The 22,872-nt window shown below is 41.2% G+C and overlaps 1 protein-coding gene across 1 annotated transcript in view; it reads right to left on the bottom strand.

The window, feature by feature from the left end:
- Positions 1-353: 353 nt before the first annotated feature.
- Positions 354-22,872, bottom strand: part of reep3a (receptor accessory protein 3a) — a 40,055-nt gene continuing 17,536 nt past the window's right edge. The window contains exons 6-8 of the mRNA XM_048270164.1: positions 6,164-6,314; positions 5,404-5,543; positions 354-1,810 (exon numbers count right to left, since the gene is read on the bottom strand). Coding sequence (XP_048126121.1) covers positions 1,736-1,810; positions 5,404-5,543; positions 6,164-6,314 — 366 coding nt within the window. The 3' untranslated portion in view covers positions 354-1,735. The remainder of the gene's footprint in view (positions 1,811-5,403; positions 5,544-6,163; positions 6,315-22,872) is intronic.

Raw genomic sequence — 22,872 nt, 5'->3', positions numbered from 1 at the left:
GGCTGGTGAACAGGATCCAGCAGAATCAAAAGGGAATCTTGACACTTTACTCCCCCCTCTGGCTACAGACGGTAACTGCTGAACTCTGAGATCGCTCAGGGAATCAGTGAACACTGACAGACCTTTTTCATATTTTAAAAGTACTTGGATGTGTTCAGTTCTTGCCAGTAAAAATATACTGATTAAGAATTCTGTCTCCTGGAACATCTTGATAACTCAAAGACCACAAACCTCCAGAGGCCTGGTGATGGGAGTGGGCGTGGGATTTCACTTGCGCTTGATAGTGACTAGGCTGTCATACAATCCAGCGGTACAAAACCATCCTACGTGACAATAATTTAGAATCAAGTCGGTTTTCAGATGTTAAAGCATTCAAAGTTTATTATCAGCACTACAAAGCAACACTCAGTCCAACGTCTCTCCTTCAAACTCAGAGTCTCTTGGTCCTAATCGTTTCCCTCTCAGTCTTACACACTTTAATACAGCTTTGGTCTCAGTATAACAAAGTTCTCTTCTGGACAGAATAGGTTACATTTTAAAAGACATTAAGACAGGACCAAAAAAAATATATATTTTTATATATATCAAACATTGCCTCTTTTAAAAAGGACTTTTTCTTTTAAAACAAAATAACCGATGAATGGAGAATTTTTTTTCCAGTTTGGTTTAAGATTACTAATAATATTAGGTAATTCATGATACAAGAGAAATAACGGTCACATCACTGTGACACTGAATAGGAGGCCCATAGTAAACAAGGAGAACTACTTGCTGAGCCTCCTTTGGTTCTACCTGGCCCCCACCGCAGAAAACACTTCTATGAGGATCGTGGCTGTTTGACATTCCTTCTGTCCTTTCTCGGAACAACACATACACGACACACAACAACAGGGGACGTGTAACACAGACCTGGAGTGTAAGAGCATTTTCTGACATGACGCAGTGCTGTCCAGCATCTGACCGCAAATGTGGTCAAACATTCATATCAACCTGCACCGTACAGTATGTGGTGCAGTGAAAAATGCAACCAGACCCTGTTACATGAATCTATGAGTCAGGTCTGTGTTCTTAACGTATGTGCAAAACAACATTACAAGACATTCTCCTTAACAAAAGTAAGGGACACTTTTGGTTGGACTGCTCAGTTCTTAGTGTTTTTTGTCAAGGATGTCAACTGTCAAAGGTTAAGGCTACCTGACATTCAAAAACAAACATTCTTTAGCAGGCTTAATATGAGGAAACAATATATTATTGCAGTGAAATGTTACTTAAAGAAAATGTAGCGTTTAACAAGTGTTTTTAAAAGAGTTATAAGAAAGTAAGGCAGCATTGTTTACATATGAAACCGGCCATCATAGCTTTAAAAACAATTACAATATACTGTAAACATTGTGAGCAGAAGGAACTAGACACACACATAACACTTAAGTCCACTTTTTAGAGAGGTGTTAAAGTAAGTCAGTTGCTGCAGTGGAACCCCTGTACTAACTACAAGAGTGAGTTGTGTGTTCCCTACTTTAAGTTTAGTCTGAGTGTCTTGCGAGGCCCCCTGGTCAGGGTCCTCTTTTGGAATGAGTGGTGCAGGCACAGGCAGGCTGCAGCCACAAGGTTGTTGTGTGGCTGTGCTGTACTGTGCGTTGCTGAAAGGGGTCACCCCCACACACCGGTGTCTTGGTCCAGAAGCGCTTTTGGAGCTAGGTTACAGGCCTGGAGGTGGAGCCAATGGAGTCAGAGGTCAAGGCATCTCATAGGTGGCCGCATTGATCGCCGGCCTCCTCCTGGTCTTGATTTTTAGAGAGCCGTAACGTGGCTGGAAAAATTAAAAACAAATAACAATGATCAGAATCTTCAAAGCTTAATGATTGCATAACATCTGCAATTGCACAGCTGGCAGATAGACACACACTGAGAGGTGCATATATCCACACACACACACACACACACACACACACACACTGAGAGGTGCATATATCCACACACACACACTGAGAGGTGCATATATCCACACACACACTGAGAGGTGCATATATCCACACACACACACACACTGAGAGGTGCATATATCCACACACACAATGAGAGGAGCATATATCCACACACACACACTGAGAGGTGCATATAACCCCCCACACACACACACACACACACACACTGAGAGGTGCATATATCCACACACACACACACACACACACACACACACACACACTGAGAGGTGCATATATCCACTCACACACACTGAGAGGTGCATATATCCACACACACACACTGAGAGGTGCATATATCCATACACACACACACACACTGAGAGGTGCATATATCCACACACACACACACACACACTGAGAGGTGCATATAGCCACACACACACACACACACTGAGAGGTGCATATATCCACACACACACACACACACTGAGAGGTGCATATATCCACACACACAATGAGAGGTGCATATATCCACACACACACACTGAGAGGTGCATATACCCACACACACACACACACACACTGAGAGGTGCATATATCCACACACACACACACACACACACACACACACACACACACACACACACTGAGAGGTGCATATATCCACACACTGAGAGGTGCATATATCCGCACACACACACACACACACACACACACACACACACACACACACACACACACTGAGAGGTGCATATATCCACTAGGGCTGAAATGATTCATCGAGTTACTTGAATAACTCGATTACAAAAATTACTCGAGGCAAAAACCCTGCCTCGAAGCCTCGTTAAATTCATATGACGCGCACTATACACACGGGGATCTGATTGTTCCACACGGACCGTTGTTCAGGAAGCACACCACTAGCGCGTGAATCGTGATACATTCTGAATTTAGCTGCCGTGATGGCGGAGTCAAGATGTCCATAAATGGCAGTAAATGTCTAAAGTTTTCAAGTAAAGTTTTGGGATCATTACATACTCAAAAAGGAAAACAAGCATTCTGAACCGAAAACATCCACTCCATGCTGTTTCACCAAGCGTCAATAAAGTAGCCTATCTATCATCTATCTACGTAGCCTATAGCCTACATTGATGTTGGCTGATTTTAATCACATACTGTATTTGTAGCGATGTCGTGATATAATATTTAGCTTTGATGTTTTTAAGTAGTAAACTTATTCACGTTCAATTGCAAGACAGTATGCCTAAAAAAGAACTCCTTCTTATACACACGTGCATGCACCCTCATCTTCCCTCACGCACCGCACGCGTGCACACACACACACACAGGTTGCTAGGTTACCATAGCAAATAGGCTCATCCCAGAAATTATTTTTTAGTAGCCTAATGGTAAAATTATTTGTTAGTAGCCTAATGGTAGGCTATTTTTTAGAAGCCTAATGGTAAAATGATTTGTTAGTAGCCTAATGGTAAATGATGCAGGTGTAGAAATCTACATAAAACAGATATTTACTTTGATGTCAGGTCTAGATTACAGCATGAAACTTGGTGTGCATATTAATACATTGCGTTCCCTCTTCTCCCTCCCAGAGCCCACTTCACAACATAGTATGGACAGCTTTGTTCGCCCAGCTAAGTCATGCACAAGAGGCTGCAATTTTACAGAGCGCATTTTGAACATTATTTAATTGTTGGCACTGGCACTTATAAACACTAAATGGGTAAATTGCAATAAATGGGCTTAGTTTTGGAGCCAAATGTTGGAGTTAGAATAAATACCTCTGTGCCAATTGCTTGATCATTTCACAGCCATGTAATTTTCGTTATGCGTTATTTGTTTAGGTTGTTTAAAAATGCAAAAAATAAAAATGTATCGATAAAGTGCTAGATTAATCGATTACAAAAAGAATTGATAGCTGCAGCCCTAATATCCACACACACGCACTGAGAGGTGCATATATATTCCCACACACACACTGAGAGGTGCATATATCCACACACACTGAGAGGTGCATATATCCACACACACACTGAGAGACAGGGCTTGAAAACTAAATTATTTTTCAAATGTTCCATTCAGAACGGTTCAGGTAGGCCCATGTTTAACGTTTTCGTTCTTGCATGCGTTCCGCCACCAACATATCGGTCCTGAACCGGTTCGGAACGCAAAATATTGTTCGTTCTTAAAGTTCCGGCAGTGTTTGGCGGGCCTATCAAGTCTATTTTTGTGAACTTTACCTTAGAATAGACATACTCATTATTTCCCCTTGATTTAGCCTATACCGTAGCTATGCCCAAAAATAATAAATCACAAGGCGGCATCCAAAACATTCAGATGGGCTATCCATCCCATAGCCTACAGACTTACTGTAAGCCTAACCTATGCCTATGAATAATTTCTTATCAAAAATATTTCTGGATACGTGCTAAACTCCTTACCTGGTTGTAGCCTAAGTTTTATCCATATGGATATCTTCAAAGGCTTGCGCTATAATTTCCAACCTGTCTGTTGCTGACAAGGCCTATCTCAAATTTCCTGTTTAACTCTTCTACATAGAATAGGCTATAATTACAAAAACATTTCAAATCCGACTTTAAAAGCGACAAAGGCGTGGACAGGCAAAATAGGCTATTGCAGCATAGGCTACAAACAATTTCCAAATAAGTTTCAGTAGCCCTACGCTACGAGCTGGCCTAAGATCGAAGTGGCAGGCCGGATAGGTAGGCCTAGTTGGCTACATAGCGGCTTGTTAGCTCACATTAACAGTGTAGATCTTGGGCTTGTTTTTCGCACAACCGAAATAGTCTCCCTGAAATAGGATATGCTTTTGTGGAATTTTATAAAATATATAGAGAACGAAAAAAAAACCCGTTATTATTAACCCGGTTTTGTGGATTTCAGAATAACGTTTCTGTTCCGGAACAGTTGAAGACCATTTTGTTTTCGTTTCCGCTCCTCGTAAAATTCCGTAAAATTCTGTTGCATATATCCACACACACACACACACTGAGAGGTGCATATATCCACACAAACACACACACACACTGAGAGGTGCATATATCCACACACACACACACACACACACACTGAGAGGTGCATATATCCACACACACACACACACACACACACACACACACACACTGAGAGGTGCATATATCCACACACACACACACACACACACACTGAGAGGTGCATATATCCACACACACACACACACACACACACACACACACACACACACACACACTGAGAGGTGCATATATCCACACACACACACACACACACACACACACACACACTGAGAGGTGCATATATCCACACACACACACACACACACACACACACACACACACACACACACACACACTGAGAGGTGCATATATCCACACACACACACACACACACACACACACACTGAGAGGTGCATATATCCACACACACACACACACACACACACCTCTTTGCGTGCAGCTTTGGCGCGAGTCATCTTGACGCTCTGGGATCTTCTAAGGCCACGCTGTACAGATGCCTCATCCTCTGAGAAGACTCCATCTCCATCATCCTCCTGGCCTTCCTCTGGCCTGTAGGGGTAGTAGTCTGCCCCACACACACACACACACTGCAGTTAGACCAACTGCCAGCATTCCACTTGTACTTCTCTCCTGCCTGCTGAAGTTGATAAGAGCCATGTTGATCTAGAGGGTTTGGCCAGAGCTGCCAAGTTGCCCCTGTTTGCTTCTGCCCACAGAGGCTCTGATGCGCTCACTCTCTGCTACGCCTTTCAAGTCACCAAACTGTTTGACTTCTTTACAATTAATTTAAACACAACTAGTACACAGCTGCCATCCACAGCATGCCTGAGATCTGAAAGCAGGTGACTGACTGGTTTCCTGGACTTTTCCTACTGAGTTGCTAGTGAGCAACGGCTGAACACATTCTCTTTCATTTGTCACTATGAGGGCATGTTCTTTTGAATCTCTCCACTAGATGGCAGAGTGGGACCACGAGGCTCAGAAGGCAGATCAGTGTGGAGAGGATGTAGGGCATTATCAGGAGCACGAGCATGAGAGTTTGTGAAACTACACAATCGGGGGAAAACTTTGTCTTCAAAGTCTTCACTTAATTTATTTCTCATTGTGTAATAGGAAATCATAAGTGGCAGATGGAAGGTTAAAGGCCACGAGTAGAGTGGCTAGTGTGTGTTGAATGGAGCCTACCGGTGCTGTCTGTGCCTGGATTGGAACCCTGAATGGCTCGACGGCTGGGGTTACTTATTGAAGGGTACTGACTGGACGTGTCATCAGCAGGAATCTGCGATAGGTCATGCATGCTGAAGCTTCTCAGGCGCTCGCTGATGGCACCCTGTCCCTATGGCAACAGAGTCACATGATTTGGGTCAGTCACTGTGAGGTCATAATTGAGTCAGGACATCTTAGAGCAGTTTCCTGAACCTACTGGTGCCTGAAAGCATACAAAAAGGTAAAGAACCGCATCATCAGGACAGTGGTCCAATTACAGCAGAGCATCTATGAGAATAAAGAAATATGTATAGACCCTTTCAACAAGGTAAACAAAAAAACAATGCTTGAACGTTCTATTTGGTTCCCAATCTACTTCCTCTGCATTAAGATAACATATGGAATGTTAGTGCTGGGCGGTATGACCAAAAATGTATATCACAGTATTTTTCTAAATTCTTACGGTTTCACAGTATATGACAGTATTTTTTTTCCCATGCATAATCAGATGTTCACAGCATTTTCTACAGGTTGAGGGAAGAATTGCTGCAGTACATTGACTAAGGATGGTCTATTTTACTGTCATGATGTAGAATAACTCCACACTAGTGGTAATGCAGTTTTGCATGGCCCCAGAAAATGATGCTGTTTACAAAGAGCCACTCATGATTCTAATGAAGAATCTAATCAGAATGCAAAGACAATTGCAGTCAAAATACAGAACTGTACTGTGCAAATTTCACAAACATCTTGTAGCCTATAAAACCAATACAAAAAGTTGTGCAACTTTATACTTTTTTGAAAATTAAATTTACAATTTAAAATGAAACCTCTCTGCTAATATGCTTACTCGGGCCTATCAGATACATGCCTTATTGTTATTGTGTGGTTTACATGACGTTAGTGGTAGTGGTAGTAACGTTAACTTAATGTGAATGTGGACGTCATGTTAGCCTGCCATGAGCTTCGGTTCGGTTCGCTAGGCAAAACATTAACAAAAAAGTTTGTTTTGGTGCACTGATGACAACTAGCCAGCTTGTATTGCTCAGTGCATGTCTATAACATGCTTTACTTGCTACCTGGATAATTTCAGCGAATATTCTTAAGGTGAGATGAATGATAACCTCATTAAACTTCACTGTGTTTGGTGGGTTGCTAACTAACGACATCATCACCTACTAGCCAACTGTTGAACAATCTCAATAGAATTTTCGTGACGGTAAATCCCTTTCGCAGTATCCCTTAACGTTTTTCCTTAACTAAAGGAACAATTTAAGGTATTCTGTGCAACACCCTTAAATAAACCCCTTATCTAAGGATAAATTAAGCCTTAAGGGTCATACTTCAGGGGAAAAACTTCAGGTGTTTTGTGTTTACCCTCACTATGCCTCGCAGTGGCACCATGCGTGCGTGTGGGAAAAAAAAAAAAGTCCCTTGGCTGGCGTTCCAAACGTTGTGTAATCAAATACACCGGTATGGCGGTATATTAAAAATTCATATCATAACGAAAATATACACCGGTATACGGTGTGAACCGGTATACCGCCCAGCACTATGGAATGTTAAAACAGAAGCCTTGTGGGGCCAACTATGATGCTGATAATGGAACTCTCTTGAAAGGGTCTATAGAGGAAGCAGCATGTTCATTTAGGGTTGACTTCACGTACACACACAGGAGTGAGAAAAGCAAACGCCTTGCTGTGTACAATGTATGTTTTGGTATGTGACTGCAGCATGCACTATTTAGGCCATTTACATACTCATGAGAGAAATAGAGGAGGTGACAAAGACAGACCACATCAATAAAATCAGCTCTTTTTTTCCAGACAAGTGTCATTTCTGCTGAAAAGTCAAAGTACTGTGATTAAAATAAGTCAAAATCTAAACACTTCACACCTGCCAGCCACTGTAATAGACAGAGGCTTAAAAAAATTGCACCCAGCTCATCACATATTATTTCAACACGGCAGCACATGTTGCATCACATAATCAGCAATGTATCTAGCAACAGATGCAACCTTATTCTGAATGCAGATTCTGCAACAAAATACCATTAGAGCAGCCAGTAATGACACACACTCACACTCACACACATACGCGCTCAGTTTGAATTACTATGCAACATACAAGTCAATTAGCAGGTGTGATTGCAGTAGCATCGGGGGTCAATATGATACATTATTGGATTATTTGCATCGGGGGTCAATCTGATACATTACTGGATTATTTGTGGGCTGCCTTTATACAACTAATTAAAAAATACAAAGAAATTAGCTTTATCAGTGCTTGATAGTCTGAACATGCAATTTAAGTCCACACCCTGTAGCCCTATGGGTACACTGCTTGCGTTGTGTAAGTTGCCACTTACAACATTTCTACTAGATCCCACAAGATCAGAGGCAATACTAATGTCAAGATACAATAGAAAATGACAAGACTCATAAGAAGCAGATGGCGCTTTTTTCAACTATTCTCAGTGCTAATGCAGCGGCACTGTATTTGTGTTGGGTGGTGGTCCTGATTCCCCTTCCTTGGGGCAGCCCTGTAAGTAACCTGTGCTCCTCTGATGGTATCTAGGTCTTGTTTGTGTGCAGGGCGATTGCGTGTGCTGAGGGCCAGTGTCTGCCCACAACAGTGTTGTTTTGATGTAATATTCATTGACTGCTTTAGACACATGTCTACCATCCTGGCAACTACTGGTGCAGGAAACACACAGCTCCATTGTACCAAGCTCTACACAGCCAAACCAAAAATATTACATAGATAGAAAAATAGATAGATAGAATTTTTTATGTGTATTACACTGCTTACCCAATATTTTGCTGGACCGCCTTTAGTTTTGATTATGTTGCACATGTGCCTTGCAGCGTCACAACATTTGTTTTTTTGCAGATTTCTTGTGTTGATAATGCGATAGCCAAACCACTCTGAACAGTCTTCTCCTGAACAACTTTCAATGGGTTTAAGACCAGTTATCTGTGGTGGCCAATTCATATATAAAAATGAATCCTCTTATGAATTCATATATGAAAACCTGAACCACTCTTTCATCACTCAGATGATGATTGTTAATACCTGATAAGACCTGGCATTGGGTCCTCCCCCCCCCCCACGCACCAGGCCCCCCGAAAGGAGGGTAGGCTGGACAGTTTTCTGTGCATACCCGAGAACCGTAGGATGACCAACTTTTTTCGTATGTTGGTCTCAAGGGGCCATGTCAACACATCTCATATCCACTCATTTGAGCTATACTGTAGCGCCACCAAGTTAAAAATGAAAAAGCAAAAACGAGGCATTGTAATCGCAGGTATCTTTGGCTGACTTGTTCAAAACTGTGCGAAATTTGATGAGTATGATCATTCTGACACCCTCTGAATGCCTGCCCAGTTTTGTGGAATTCCGTTCATGGGGGGCCATACAATAAATGAATATATGTGTACATTTAGTGGCTGTACACCAATTGGCCTGTGGATGGCCGGACACAGTTTTCTGTGAATATCTCGAGAACCGTAGGGCTTAGGATGACCAAATTATTTTTGTATGTTGGTCTCCAGGGGCCATGTGAACACAACACATCCCATATCCACTCATTTGAGGCGTCACCTAGTTAAAAATGAAAAGGCAACAATTGAGGCATTGTAATCACAGGTATCTTTGGCTGACAAGTTCAAAACTGCACCACATTTGAAGTGTAGGATCATTATGACACCCTCTGAATGCATGCCGACTTTCATGAAATTCTGTTCATAGGGGGCCATATCAGCTACACACACGCACACACACACACAAATAAAGACACACACACACACACACACACACACACAGTACACATGCATGCACATGCACACTCTCACAAGCACACACTCACACACAGTCACACACACACAGGCACACACGCACACACACATAAACACACACCCACTCACACACATAAGCACACTTACATGCACGCACACACACACATATAAACACACCCACCCACACGCACACACACACACAGGTAAGCAGGCACACACACACACATACACATAGATAAACATGCTAAATATCATCTCTCTACTGCGATGGCTCCTAGCTCCAAGCACCAGCGCATGAATCCATATACTGTATGCTTCACCTCAGGGCTTAGAGCCGTTACAGCAGACTATGGCCCAGCACGCTTCCCATCAGAGATTGGTTCAACTGTAAAGGCCTACACACTCGGCCGGCGACACGACAGCGATTTATGGCAGGTGACCGGCAAAATTGAATAGAATCTATTGAAGTGAATCGGGAAACACACAGCAAGTGGAACGACAGGGTAACCGTCGCATTGCTCTTATCGACCCTTTTCTATTTTCAGGGCGATTTTGATACGTCATAATAGAACAGCTTTCATAACATAACAGCTGTCTGGTCAGTGAATCTCCACTGAATCGATGGGTGATCGCGTGCCAGTAGTGTGAACTGCGTGACAGCCTTAACACCGAATACCTTGTCTAGCTCCCTTGTGCTTCCAACCCCAACACTACACTGTAGACAATGACAGCCAACTGCTCCCTTCGTTTGAGACACAGAACATGGAGAGCTTAGTCTTAAATGTGGATCTACATACAAGTAGATGTAAACACACCTACTCTCTACTGATCCATGATCACTGGGGGTTGAGGACTGGACTGGATACCTTTAATGGTACAGACTAAATTACCTCTGTACTACTGAATACTGGTTCACATTAAATTAATCGATGCCAACTTTCCCAACTGTAGGAGAACGCATCTGGTGAGACTGCTGCTAAACCACTACAGATCAGATATTCCTGGCCACCACGTCACTTGACGCACAATGTCTGAAAGGGGCATACAAGTATAAGTATAAGTATATATACTCTTTTGATCCCGTGAGGGAAATTTGGTCTCTGCATTTAACCCAATCGGTGAATTAGTGAAACACAAACAGCACACAGAGAACACACAGTGAGGTGAAGCACACACTAATCCCGGGCGCAGTGAGCTGCCTGCTTCAACGGGCGGGCGCTTTCGGGGAGCAGTGAGGGGTTAGGTGCCTTGCTCAAGGGCACTTCAGCCGCGGCCCACTGGTCGGGGCTCGAACCGGCAACCCTCCGGTTACAAGTCCAGAGTGCTAACCAGTAGGCCACGGCTGCCACAAAACAGATTTACAGAGATTTACGGACTAAAGTTAAATGATTCCACAAACCTGCTATGCTATCTAACATTTTACTCAGTAGTTTGGTATATATGTGTTACATGATAATATCTTGGCAGCACAGAGTAGGCTGCTACCCTGTTAAAAAACAGTTAGCTTGCTTGGTCAGGAACAACAACAATATATTGTGGCAAAATGGTGCATTAAATGAATAAATGTGTTCTGTTTTTTAATATGTATACATATATATATATTTTTTTAGGCTATAGTTTAGGTGACAGGTCCTGACATAAAAAAATCTTGACAGATCGTTGTGTTTGTGCAGAGAAAAGCATCAGCAGACTATAGTTCTTCTTTCATGTGACAAGCATAATTGTAGCCTGTTTTACTCTTAACTGTTTAACTCTCTGTCTGAGCTTCAGCTGTTTGAAGGACAGAAAGAAGCACATCATATCAATAAATGGCAGTTTGCTTCAGCAGCGGTGCTTTGGTTTGACAGTCCTAGGTGATATTACAGTAGGGTTGGGTATCGTTTGGGTTTTATCCGATACCGGTGCTAAATCGATACTTTTAAAACGGTGCCGGTGCCGAAACGGTGCCTGAACAGGTACTTTGTTTTTAAAATGTTTTAAATTAAAATGGTCTAAAGCATGAATTGCTTTTGTTATTATTGATAAGACAAATTTGAACATTAAATTGAACTGTTATATTCAATTTACTATCAATATCTCATTGCTCCTACGAATAATACATTGAAATGTTAAAACAGCTTGCCATGCATTAGTGTTAATTTTGTCACCTATTTTTAATTTAGTCTTAGTCTTAGTCTTGTGACAAAATGTCCTTTTTAGTCTTTGTCATATTTAGTCATTCAAATATAATTTTTGTTAGTCAAGTTTTAGTCGACTAAAAGTCTTGTCATTTTAGTCTAGTTTTAGTCAAAAGAAAACTAAAGGTATCTTAGTCTTAGTCAGTTTTAGTCAAAACATTTTAGTCGTTTTTTTTATAAGAAATTATTTCTGATTACCATTTCAGTGAAATAGTGTTTCACACATCTCAATTTTCCAATATTGTGTGTCCACAGGGCTACTCGTTTGTTAGAACTCATTCAGATTTTTTGTCAGTCAGTATGTTTACATGGACAGGTAAGTCGAGCTACAGTTATAGCTCGGCTGGGATTTGACCATAGACAGTAAAAGATTTGAATGGACCACTGTCATGATCATCGTAGACCAGTGTTTCTCAAAGTGTTATCCGCACTGTTGGTCCGCAAGCAGACGTGGTAAAATATGATATAGATGAGTTGTTTGCAATATTGAACCAACTTGTAGGCTACTGTATGTAAATCCAAACAGTTCTGCAACACTGTCTATGTAAGATATGCCAGTTAAATCATATGAATCTGACACAATAAGCAAAGTGCAAAGACAATAAGCAAGGTTGTTCAGTGAGTAGGCCTATTGTGTAGGCTAATATACTGTTGAAGTAGGTCTAATCTTTTTTTTTTTTTTTTAGCTAGGTGGTCCGTGCGTTTCTTTTTTATTGGTTAGTTAAGTGGTCCTTCGTCTGAAAATGTTTGAGAAACACTGTCGTAGACCCAAGTATTAATGTTTTACTCCGCCACGCTAGATGGCGATATGCGCAACACATTCCCCAAACTCTCCATCTTAACAGAGAATATGATCTTAGCTAACTTGCTAGCGAACTTTCCATATTAGCTTACTTGCTAGCAAACTTTGCATCATCAGTGTGACTAGTTAAATAGTTGACATTACTTGCTGAAAATTTTTGAATGGACATTCTGGGGATGTTAATTTGTCTATGTATGAGAGAAGCTTCAACTTCTGGGTCTGTAGCATTGTGGCATAAAGCTTAGGTAGTTAGCTTGCTAACTCTGACAGAAATCTCCGGTGTTATTGTTCCATGTAGTTTTAGGTGTTGCAGCCACAGGGTTGCAGCAACAGCCGTAGACTAGCCTACAGGAAAGCTGCTGCATGAACTCATTTGGAATAATTTTGAAAATATAACAGCTAGATATTCGGTCTTCTCATTTTGTAGACGAAATGAAGAGAGATTTTATCTTAGTTTTTATTTCATGCAAAACATTTTAGTCTCGTCTTTTTTCGTCAACAATAATGAATCTTAAGATAGTCTTAGTCAGTGTTTCAGGACATTAGTGCAGTCTCGTCATCGTCTCGTCTTAGTCATGAAAAAAAAGGTAGTTGACTAACATATTTCCTCTCGTCTTGTCTGACGAAATTAACACTACCATGCATGCACACACAATGGTAGGCTAAAGCTCTGCTTTCTAGTTTATCCAGTGTAGGCGGTTTGCCATTAGGTGTGTTAAAACCGCTTTCCATAAAACTGCCAGGTCATGGACAACGGCATTTGCAAGCAAGCTAATCTAACAGGGACTTTACTTTACAGTTAATTCAGTGTGTTCCCAAATGCTTCAAGAAATGTCATGCCTTAACCCATAACACGCAATAGTTTTGAACATGTTAGGCTACATGTCGGTGTTGAAGTGTTTAGATTCCCAGCGCTAGCCTAGTAGGCATTTTAAAAGCAACAAGCTATGCGCTAACACCAGTCAGCTGAGTTTAATTAGCGATAACGTCCGTAGATGGTTTCGTAGCCTCTTTGACAGCTCAGTGACATCAGGTATGTAACCTACATATTTATGTTTTTATGTTATTGCCAGCTAACTTTTAACATGATCTTCAAATTCATTGTGATGCTATATGGGCCTCATGCACATGAAAGATTAATATCATGCCATTATTATGTTGTTTAGAACACACAGTGAAATACAGTTTTCACCTTACAACTTTGCTGATAACATTTCAAATCAATGCCAGTTAGCGCAATAGCAAGGATATTGTGTAACATATAGGCTACTGTTGATGTTGTTTCATAGCCTTTTGCTTGTGTGTAGTTAGGCCCACTGCTAGATTTTGACAGGAACTCGCGAAATCACTTTAAAGTAAGCTACTTGGGCTCACGCAAGCTGTCCACTGGTGCACCCCTCTGGTTTATACAGTATTTATGTTAGCTAACTGTATATGGATGTGTTGCTATCAGAGCAAGACGTTAGAGAGATGGCGCATGACATGCAGTGATGCCTCGTATAAAAAAAACAAACAAAAAAACGCTATTTAAGCACCGAAATGAGGCACCGAAATCCACGTTGTTATTCGATGCCGTTACTACCGTTTGCGTCGGCACCGGTGCCATATTAGAACCATGTTTCGGTGCCCAACCCTATATTACAGTCTTTTTTAACCTGAATTAATTGTAACCCTGATTAATTGAGTAACACCTTGTAAAAAACACAGCATTCTGTTAAGCAGCACATTTGTATATGTGCAGCAAGTAGGCCTATTGCAAATTCCAATTTCACCAATTTCTTTAGTCACCAACCACCCACTACTGTTACAGATTCAGAAAGAGTTACTGATATCAGTTCAAATGTGAAGAGTACCCAACACTAGTGATCACACTAACAGCAGCATTTGCAGTGGAACCGGAGGCTTTTCTTATTTGGGGGGGTTAACAGACAGGGAGACATCACTAGGGTTAAGCTAGCGACTAGGGAGCAGGTTGATTCGAGTTTAAGTTGGCAATCAATCACAACAGCCAGATTAAAGATTTGGCCACAGAGTTACATGTCCGTAGCTACCTTTATTCTACTTTCTATTTGTCAGTGCACTTCTATCTAATTTCTTTGCCTCTACAACTGTAACTGGATGTGGTCAAAGCTATTGCGCTATATCAAGTTCTCACAGTCTAGCAGACTGATGGTTATGGCTGCTGGATGTCCATGTCCCTTCCTCTGGGCCACATACTGTACTTAAAACCCCGCCATGTGACCATGCAACTTAGAATCGCACCATGTGACCACAGCTCCTGGGCTTGCGCTCTGTCTGTTTGACAATCTCTCATGTATAGACAGCTAGAGCAAAAACAGTAAACTTGAATGACTTTTTGACTGACTGTACCAACTGACAGGACACGTCACTAAACCTATAAGAGAAGAGACAGCTTATTTGAGGGAGACACTTTCTTTTCTTTTGAACAGTTAAGAGCAAAATTTCTTTGCCTCTAAAACTGTAACTGGATGTGGTCAAAGCTATTGCTCAAGGGTACTTCAGCCGTGGCCTACTGGTTAGCACTTCGGACCTGTAACCGGGGGGTTGCCGGTTCGAACCCCGACCAGTAGGCACGGCTGAAGTGCCTTTGAGCAAGGCACCTAACCCCTCACTGCTCCCCGAGCGCCGCTGTTGATGCAGGCAGCTCACTGCGCCAGGATTAGTGTCTGCTCACTGTGTGCTGAGTGTGTTTCACTAATTAACGGATTGGGATAAATGCAGAGACCAAATTTCCCTTACGGGATCAAAAGAGTATATATACTTATACTTACAAAATATGGACTTTCAAATAAGGACTTTTGAAAATACTTACAGTTAAGAAGCTGTATTCTGTCACATCTCAGACTGTCGCCACTTGCACCAGCTACTGAATTACAAACCAGATTGGAACAAGAAAAGTTTTTTTTAATGAAAGCATCAGGCTTTTACAGTATTTTAAGGGAATCAGCCTCCTAGTTTTGGGGGCTTAAAAAGATGCTGGGAGAGGGATATGGGAGAGAGTATACCAGATGAAGCGTGGGAACAAGTAATCAAGTCATGGTACAAAGTTTCAAGAGAAATGCAGACACGGTGTGTCTCAGACGTATGTTGGAGGTGCAACACTGAGTGCGGCACTCTTTTACATATGTTATACTCTTGCCCCATAATAGACCCCCTATGGTCTGAGATAATGTCTTTTATCAACAAGTTGCTGACCACTGCTCTGGTACGCCAACCATTACTCTGTCTCTTGGGTGTGGTACCACAGGGGAGCGGGTTAAATGCCCATCAATCCTCATGGTGCCGAACAGCTGTAATAGTTGGATGCAGGATAATATTACACCATTGGAAAACACAAAGTAGCTATATCAATGGTGGAATGGTTTAATGAGATGTCCAAGATTGCCTCTTATGAGAGGGTGTGCTATAGAATGATAGATAAAGAGGACGTCTATATGAACATTTGGGGGCCTTATTTAGATATAATACAGTAAGCTGGTGGTTTGTTTTTCTGTTTCTTTTTATCTCTTTTTCCCCCTTTTGCCCTTTTGTTTATGAGGATGGTCTAGCATTCAGTGATGTACAAATGTGTATAGTTACACACACTTTTTTATATACTGTATAGTGTATAGCTTTGTTAGTCAGTATCTGTCCTCCCTGTTCACTTGTGGATGTTCAGTGTTTGTCTTTGTCTCATGTATTTGTGAAAAAACAATAAAAAGTGAATTACAAAAAAAAAAAAAAAAGAGACAGCAAGTGGGGTGGGAGGGGAGAGAGAGGGGGAGAGAGAGAGAGAGAGAGGGAGAGAGAGGTGGCTAAGGAGACTGAACTCCACTACAAAGGAAAAAAAAGATTGAGGAGAGAGGGTGTGTGTACTGGGAGTGATGATTACAGAGCACAAGAGGGAGAAATCAATAAAAGTAGAAGGGGAAAAAGCAGGTGAGAGAGTGATGGGGAAGAGAGAAAGAGAGAGGGAGAGAGAGAGAAAGAGGGGGAGAGAGAGTGCTGGAGTAATCTAAAGTACAAGATCACCAGTGGGCTGGAGTCAGCAACAGCACTACAGGTGTGCTTTGGAACAACATGGTGCACATGAGAGCAGCTGTGCCTAGCTCCCACTAACGAGTACTTCTGAGGAGCCTGCTCTGAGAGCTGCAGCTCATGCTGCAGGCTAACTACGCTAATTGAGGGCAACGTGGTATTCTGAACAGTCCAAGGCCCAATAAGATAGCTCACTGGCGAGAGAACAGACTGGCTCCACTTAAAGCAGGCTGCTCTGCTTCAGCGGCAGCACTGACACTGGGATGCAGCAGAGGTACATCTTCAGAGACAGCCCAGCCTTTAGGCCACTGGATCAGACTCTGTTGATAATTAGCAGTGCAGAGAAATAGAGGTACAGTACGAGCAGCCGTGGCCTACTGGTTAGGGCTTCGGCCTTGTAACCGAGGGTTGCCGGTTCGATCCCACGACCAGTAGTAACGGCTGAAGTGCCCTTGAGCAAGGCACCTAACTCCTCACTGCTCCCCGAGCACCGCTGTAGCAAGGCTCACTGCTCTGGGTTAGTGTGTGCTTCACCTCACTGTGTGTTTACTCTGTGTTCACTAATTCACGGATGGGATAAATGCAGAGACCAAATTCCTTGTATACGCAAATATACTTGGCAGAGAAATAGGGGTGTCACGATATCAACATTTCAGAATACGATTATCATGACAAAATATATCACGATAACGATATTATCGCGATATCAATAGCAATCATTATAAAAGAAAGCAATCACTTAAGTAGGCCTGGACTATATATTAATTTTATTCTACAATGTTTCTCTCTTCAAAAACATACCATTCAGGCCTACAACTCCCACTTTCCCTCATAAAACAAAATGCCCAAACCAGGTCAACAACATTAAATTGCTATTATCGACTGATAAGACAAATTTTAACATGAAATTGAACTAGCCCTATATCACTGTATGAATGCTTTTATGAATACCTGTAGTTTCATTGTTTCTAGGCATAATTCTAATTGCAGGTAGGCTATCTGAAATTGCATTTCCAGGAGACTTGCCATAACTTATGATGTTAGCTACTGCATGTTAAAATGGCATGTCATGGTTGCACACACTGCCAGTTCATGGACAAACGCAAGTAGCCTATGTTACCTCCTGTCAGAGCAGCTTATTTGGCGATAACATGTGCGGTGATGCTTCTTTCCTCTTTGACAGCTCAGAAATATCATTATGCAGAGGTATGTTTTTAAGCCTACTTTTTTTTTTTTTACAAGCACACTTTTAGCAGGATCTTCAAATTCATTGTTATGCTATAGGCTATGTGCATCATGTGAATGAAAGATGGAAAACGTGTCAGCAGTTCGGAACGCAGGGCGAGTTTCATTAAGTTCACATTAAGCCTACAACTTTGCATAACATTTCCAATACGCCAGTTAGCATGTTAGCCAGCTTTTTGTGTAAACTGGGCTGTTTATATTGTTTCACAGCCTTTTGCTTGTGGGTAGGCTAGTTAGTTCCCTAGAATTATTTAGACTAACAGTCTCCTGATATCACTTTTTGTTGCGCATCCAAAATAATTCCGACACGCTTTTCTAGCTGCAGGGCAGAGCAGCAGAGACTGATAAAGGCTATTCTATCCACTGCATTCTCCATCATGTCCGGTGTTACATGGCAACTGTCACCCATGTTAACTGGCTGCGTTGGTGTCGTTTCACGAGTGATGACGTTTCTTTGACAGATGTGGCCACTTGCAGATTTGTCACTTTCTGATGGAAACTTGAGACGAACAAATACAAATATGCATTGCATATTTAAATGTCAAAATTGTCTGTAGTACGCTACATGCACTGGACCATGAATATGCCACCAAAAAAAATAATAACTCTACGTGGGTATCGAACCTGCTTCCTAAATGAAGCCACATACATAATAACCATTCATCTACGTACTTGCGCCACAAACCAGCTGATAAGTCATAGTGAAATTTACTTAACTTAGTCTATACAATTTGAAGAAATCAGCTGATGATTGTAGCAAGTTAACATGGCTGATGGTGTTGTCTTGCTACAGCAGTTGCCCAAGCCAGTATGTCTTCAAAGTATCATGGTTAAGTTTTCAAACATTTCACTGACTGCTGGTCAGGCTCTCTGTGGCCACCTAGTATCTGTAGCCTAAATTGAGGAAGCGTTGTTGGTCTAAAAATAAATAAATAATGATAAAAAAAAAAAAGTCTAATGGGGAGGATTGAACCCATGTCGACTGCGTGAAAAAGCAATATATAGGCATTACCCTGTTGCACCACAAGAGAAGCACGGACGTGTAAATTGGGAAATAAAATATCAATAAAATATCAAACCCATGTTTACATGTCAGCAACATTAACATTAATAGCCTATAAGCCTAAGAGTTTTGACTCTCCCTGTGCGCAAATTTTGTGTAAAACATGGACACGTTATAGACTTCTCCTGCCCATTGCAGTGTGGGTTTCAATGCCTGTGTTTCATGAACTGAATTCTTAAAAGAATAGGCTGGACAAAAGGATACACAATTAGGCAACACATTTTTATTTGATTTATTTGCTGATTTATTTGCTCTACAGATACTTCAGGTAGGGGCGGCCACAGCTTAACCTCAGTGAAACGCTTGTAAAATTTAACCATGATACTTTGAAGGCCTACTAAATGGCTTGGGCAACAGTAGCATGATAACATGGTAGCCAGATAACATGAACAGCTATGTTAACTTGTTACAATTATCATAACATTAGCTGACTTCTTTTAATCATACAACTGAAGTCATTTTCAGTGAGTGCCGTCAGCTGGCTCGTGGCGCAAGTTGATAGACGTCTGATTACCAAGCAAACAGGTCAATTTATTCGTGGTTCGAAACCCACGTGAAGTTAATTTATGCTATATAGGTGTTTGTTTTTTGAGTGGCATATTCATGGTCCAGTGCATGTAGTACTACATACAATTTTGACTTTTAAACATGTCATGCATATTTGTGTGCGTCTCTAGTATATCAGAAAATGACAAATCTGCAAGCAGCCACATCTGTCAAAGACTCGTCATCAATCATGAAACGTCATCAACGCAGCCAGTTAAAGGAGAATTCCGGTGTGATATTGACCTAAAGTGTGTTGAAACATGATACCGAGTGTGAACGTATGTCTCATAGCCCACCTCGGCTTGTCCCCTGCACTCCAAAAATCTGGCTTAGTTAGCCGATGCTACCAACAGCTTTTTCAATGGTGGTGCTTCGGCATCGGGCTAGCCATGCAAATAAATCACTGTTTTACACCATTTATGAGGCTCAATGTATCTCCACACTTCATTGGTAGACTTCCGAGGGCCCTGACATTTAAAACGAGACATTGAGAACTTTGAAAAAGCACTGGTAGTTTACTTACAAGACGATTTATACAGACAGTATCTTCACAAAGTTTAGCGCTTGCAGCCATCTTGAATTTAGTCACGATAAGTCGAAATAACGAAGTAAGAATGAACAGGTATGATAAGGGATCAGATTCCAAAAATAATTCAGTTGAAATGCATGGATTCCAGTTTCTTCCAGTAGCAGCAACTGGAATCCATGCATTTCCACGGAATTATTTTTGGAACTTTAGGTCAATATCACACCGGAATTCTCCTTTAACACGGGAGCCAGTTTTCCATGTAACACCATAGACAGTAAAAGAAATGGACGAACAGACTCCGTTGTTTTCAATGGGAGGGCACAGAGTCAAATAGAACGATTTTTCAGTTGGTCCCCCCAGTACCGCGCAGACTCACACTTAACTTTGTGATGTTAGCCATCGAACTGAATCTTGTAACTCATATGACAGATAGTACACAGAAATTCTTCTCACACTTCCTTCGCCTTCAAAGTCAAGGTTAAACATTTATTTATGTATTATTATTATTATCATCCTCACCAAGTGATACCAAGTCGTGTTAATGTTGAAGCTACCACACATGATCATCTTCAAAAAAAGTCATGCTAAAACAAAACAAAAAAGTTATAGCCTTGAAGCTAATCTTCTTTCCACTTTTCCGACCTACGGTCAATCCATCGAAAACCTCTGAAATGATTATCGTTAGTGCCGTTTTTCATTAGGTTTACTTGCCTCTATGCAATGCTTTACTTAACATACAATGCTATATAGGCTACATAGCTTTGTTCATGAGTTTCCGTGCTGGCTGGACTGAGCTTCTTATCCAAACAATACTGTTATCCCCCTACGGTGCTTTAGTTTCACTACAACCGGACAAGCTAAACATTCTTCTTACGGGAACCTAACGTTACGTACGAGGTAGTCGAGTCTTGTTTGGCCTTTTATTGTTTATGTAGATTACACAGAAGCTACAATATCGGCACAGGATATATGTTATATGAAGTTATGGTATTTCAGAAAAATCCTAAAATGAATGGGCTTCTATGGGGTTAGCAGAGAAGTGGTCCCTCCAGCTTACATTGATTCTTCTACTTCCGGGAATTCGCCTGCCCCCTTGTGTAACACCGGCATCTTTTCAAGTTAGCTTACAAAATCAAAAGTTTGGTGTTGCTATGACATCAGGTTTGAGTGTGTGACTTTGAAGGGAGCAAGTGAGGAGGAGAAAGAAATCACGAGAGTAACAAGCCCTAAACAATCATTTAAAAATGCCATTGTTGTGCTACACAATAATACCGTAGGTGCATTATTTCCACAATATTCATATCATCATGTTTTGTTCATCACTATTATCACAAAACCGATAGGCCTATATTGCGACACCCCTACCGAGAAATCTTATTTACATTTACAGATTTACACATCTAATAGGTGCTCAGCGAAAGCATTTGCACACATCATTCATAGCAGTATCCTGTTTTTCTAATACATCATGTAAATTACATAACTTTTCAGCTTTGTTTGTGGTCATAACTAGGCTTGGGATCACTGGAATCAATCAATTGTCAGAAACTTTCCTTAAAGATTATTGTTCCATTACAGCATTTTTAAAGGTGCTCTGAGCGCTGATATGCGATTTCTAAGCTAAAACATTCTTTGTCACATACTGCAAACTAGGGCTGCAGCTATCGATTCTTTTTGTATTCGATTAATCTAGCACTTTATCAATCGATTAATCGGATACATTTTTTTTTTTTATTTTTAAACAACCAAAACAAATAATGCATAACGAAAATGACATGGCTGTAAAATGATCAAGCAATTGGCACAGAGTATTTATTCTAACTCCAACATTTGGCTCCAAAACTAAGCCTATTTATTGCAATTTACCCATTTAGTGTTTATAAGTGCCAGTGCCAACAAATAATGTTCAAAATGCTCTCTGTAAAATTGCAGCCTCTTGTGCATGACGTGGTCAAAGCTGTCCATACTATGTTGTGAAGGTGCTGGGAGGGAGAAGAGGGAAAGCAATTTAGAGGGAACGCAATGTATTAATATGCACAACAAGTTTCATGCTGTAATCTAGACCTGACATCAAAGTAAATATCTGTTGTATGTAGATTTCTACACCTGCAGCATTTACTATTAGGCTACTAACAAATCATTTTACCATTAGGCTTCTAAAAAATAGCCTACCATTAGGCTCCTAACAAATAATTTTACCATTAGGCTACTAAAAAATAATTTCTGGGATGAGCCTATTTGCTATGGTAACCTAGCAACCTGTGTGTGTGTGTGTGTGTGTGTGTGCACGCGTGCGGTGCGTGAGGGAAGATGAGGGTGCATGCATGTGTGTATAAGAAGGGGTTCTTTTTTAGGCATACTGTCTTGCAATTGAACGTAAATAAGTTTACTACTTAAAAACATCAAAGCTAAACATTATATCACGACATCGCTACAAATACAGTATGTGATTAAAATCAGCCAACATCAATGTAGGCTATAGGCTACGTAG

The sequence above is a fragment of the Alosa alosa genome, chromosome 18, assembly GCF_017589495.1.
Source record: "Alosa alosa isolate M-15738 ecotype Scorff River chromosome 18, AALO_Geno_1.1, whole genome shotgun sequence".
Taxonomy (NCBI): domain Eukaryota; kingdom Metazoa; phylum Chordata; class Actinopteri; order Clupeiformes; family Clupeidae; genus Alosa; species Alosa alosa.
Note: the sequence above shows the minus strand (reverse complement) of the source record. Positions and strands in the feature narration are given on the sequence as shown.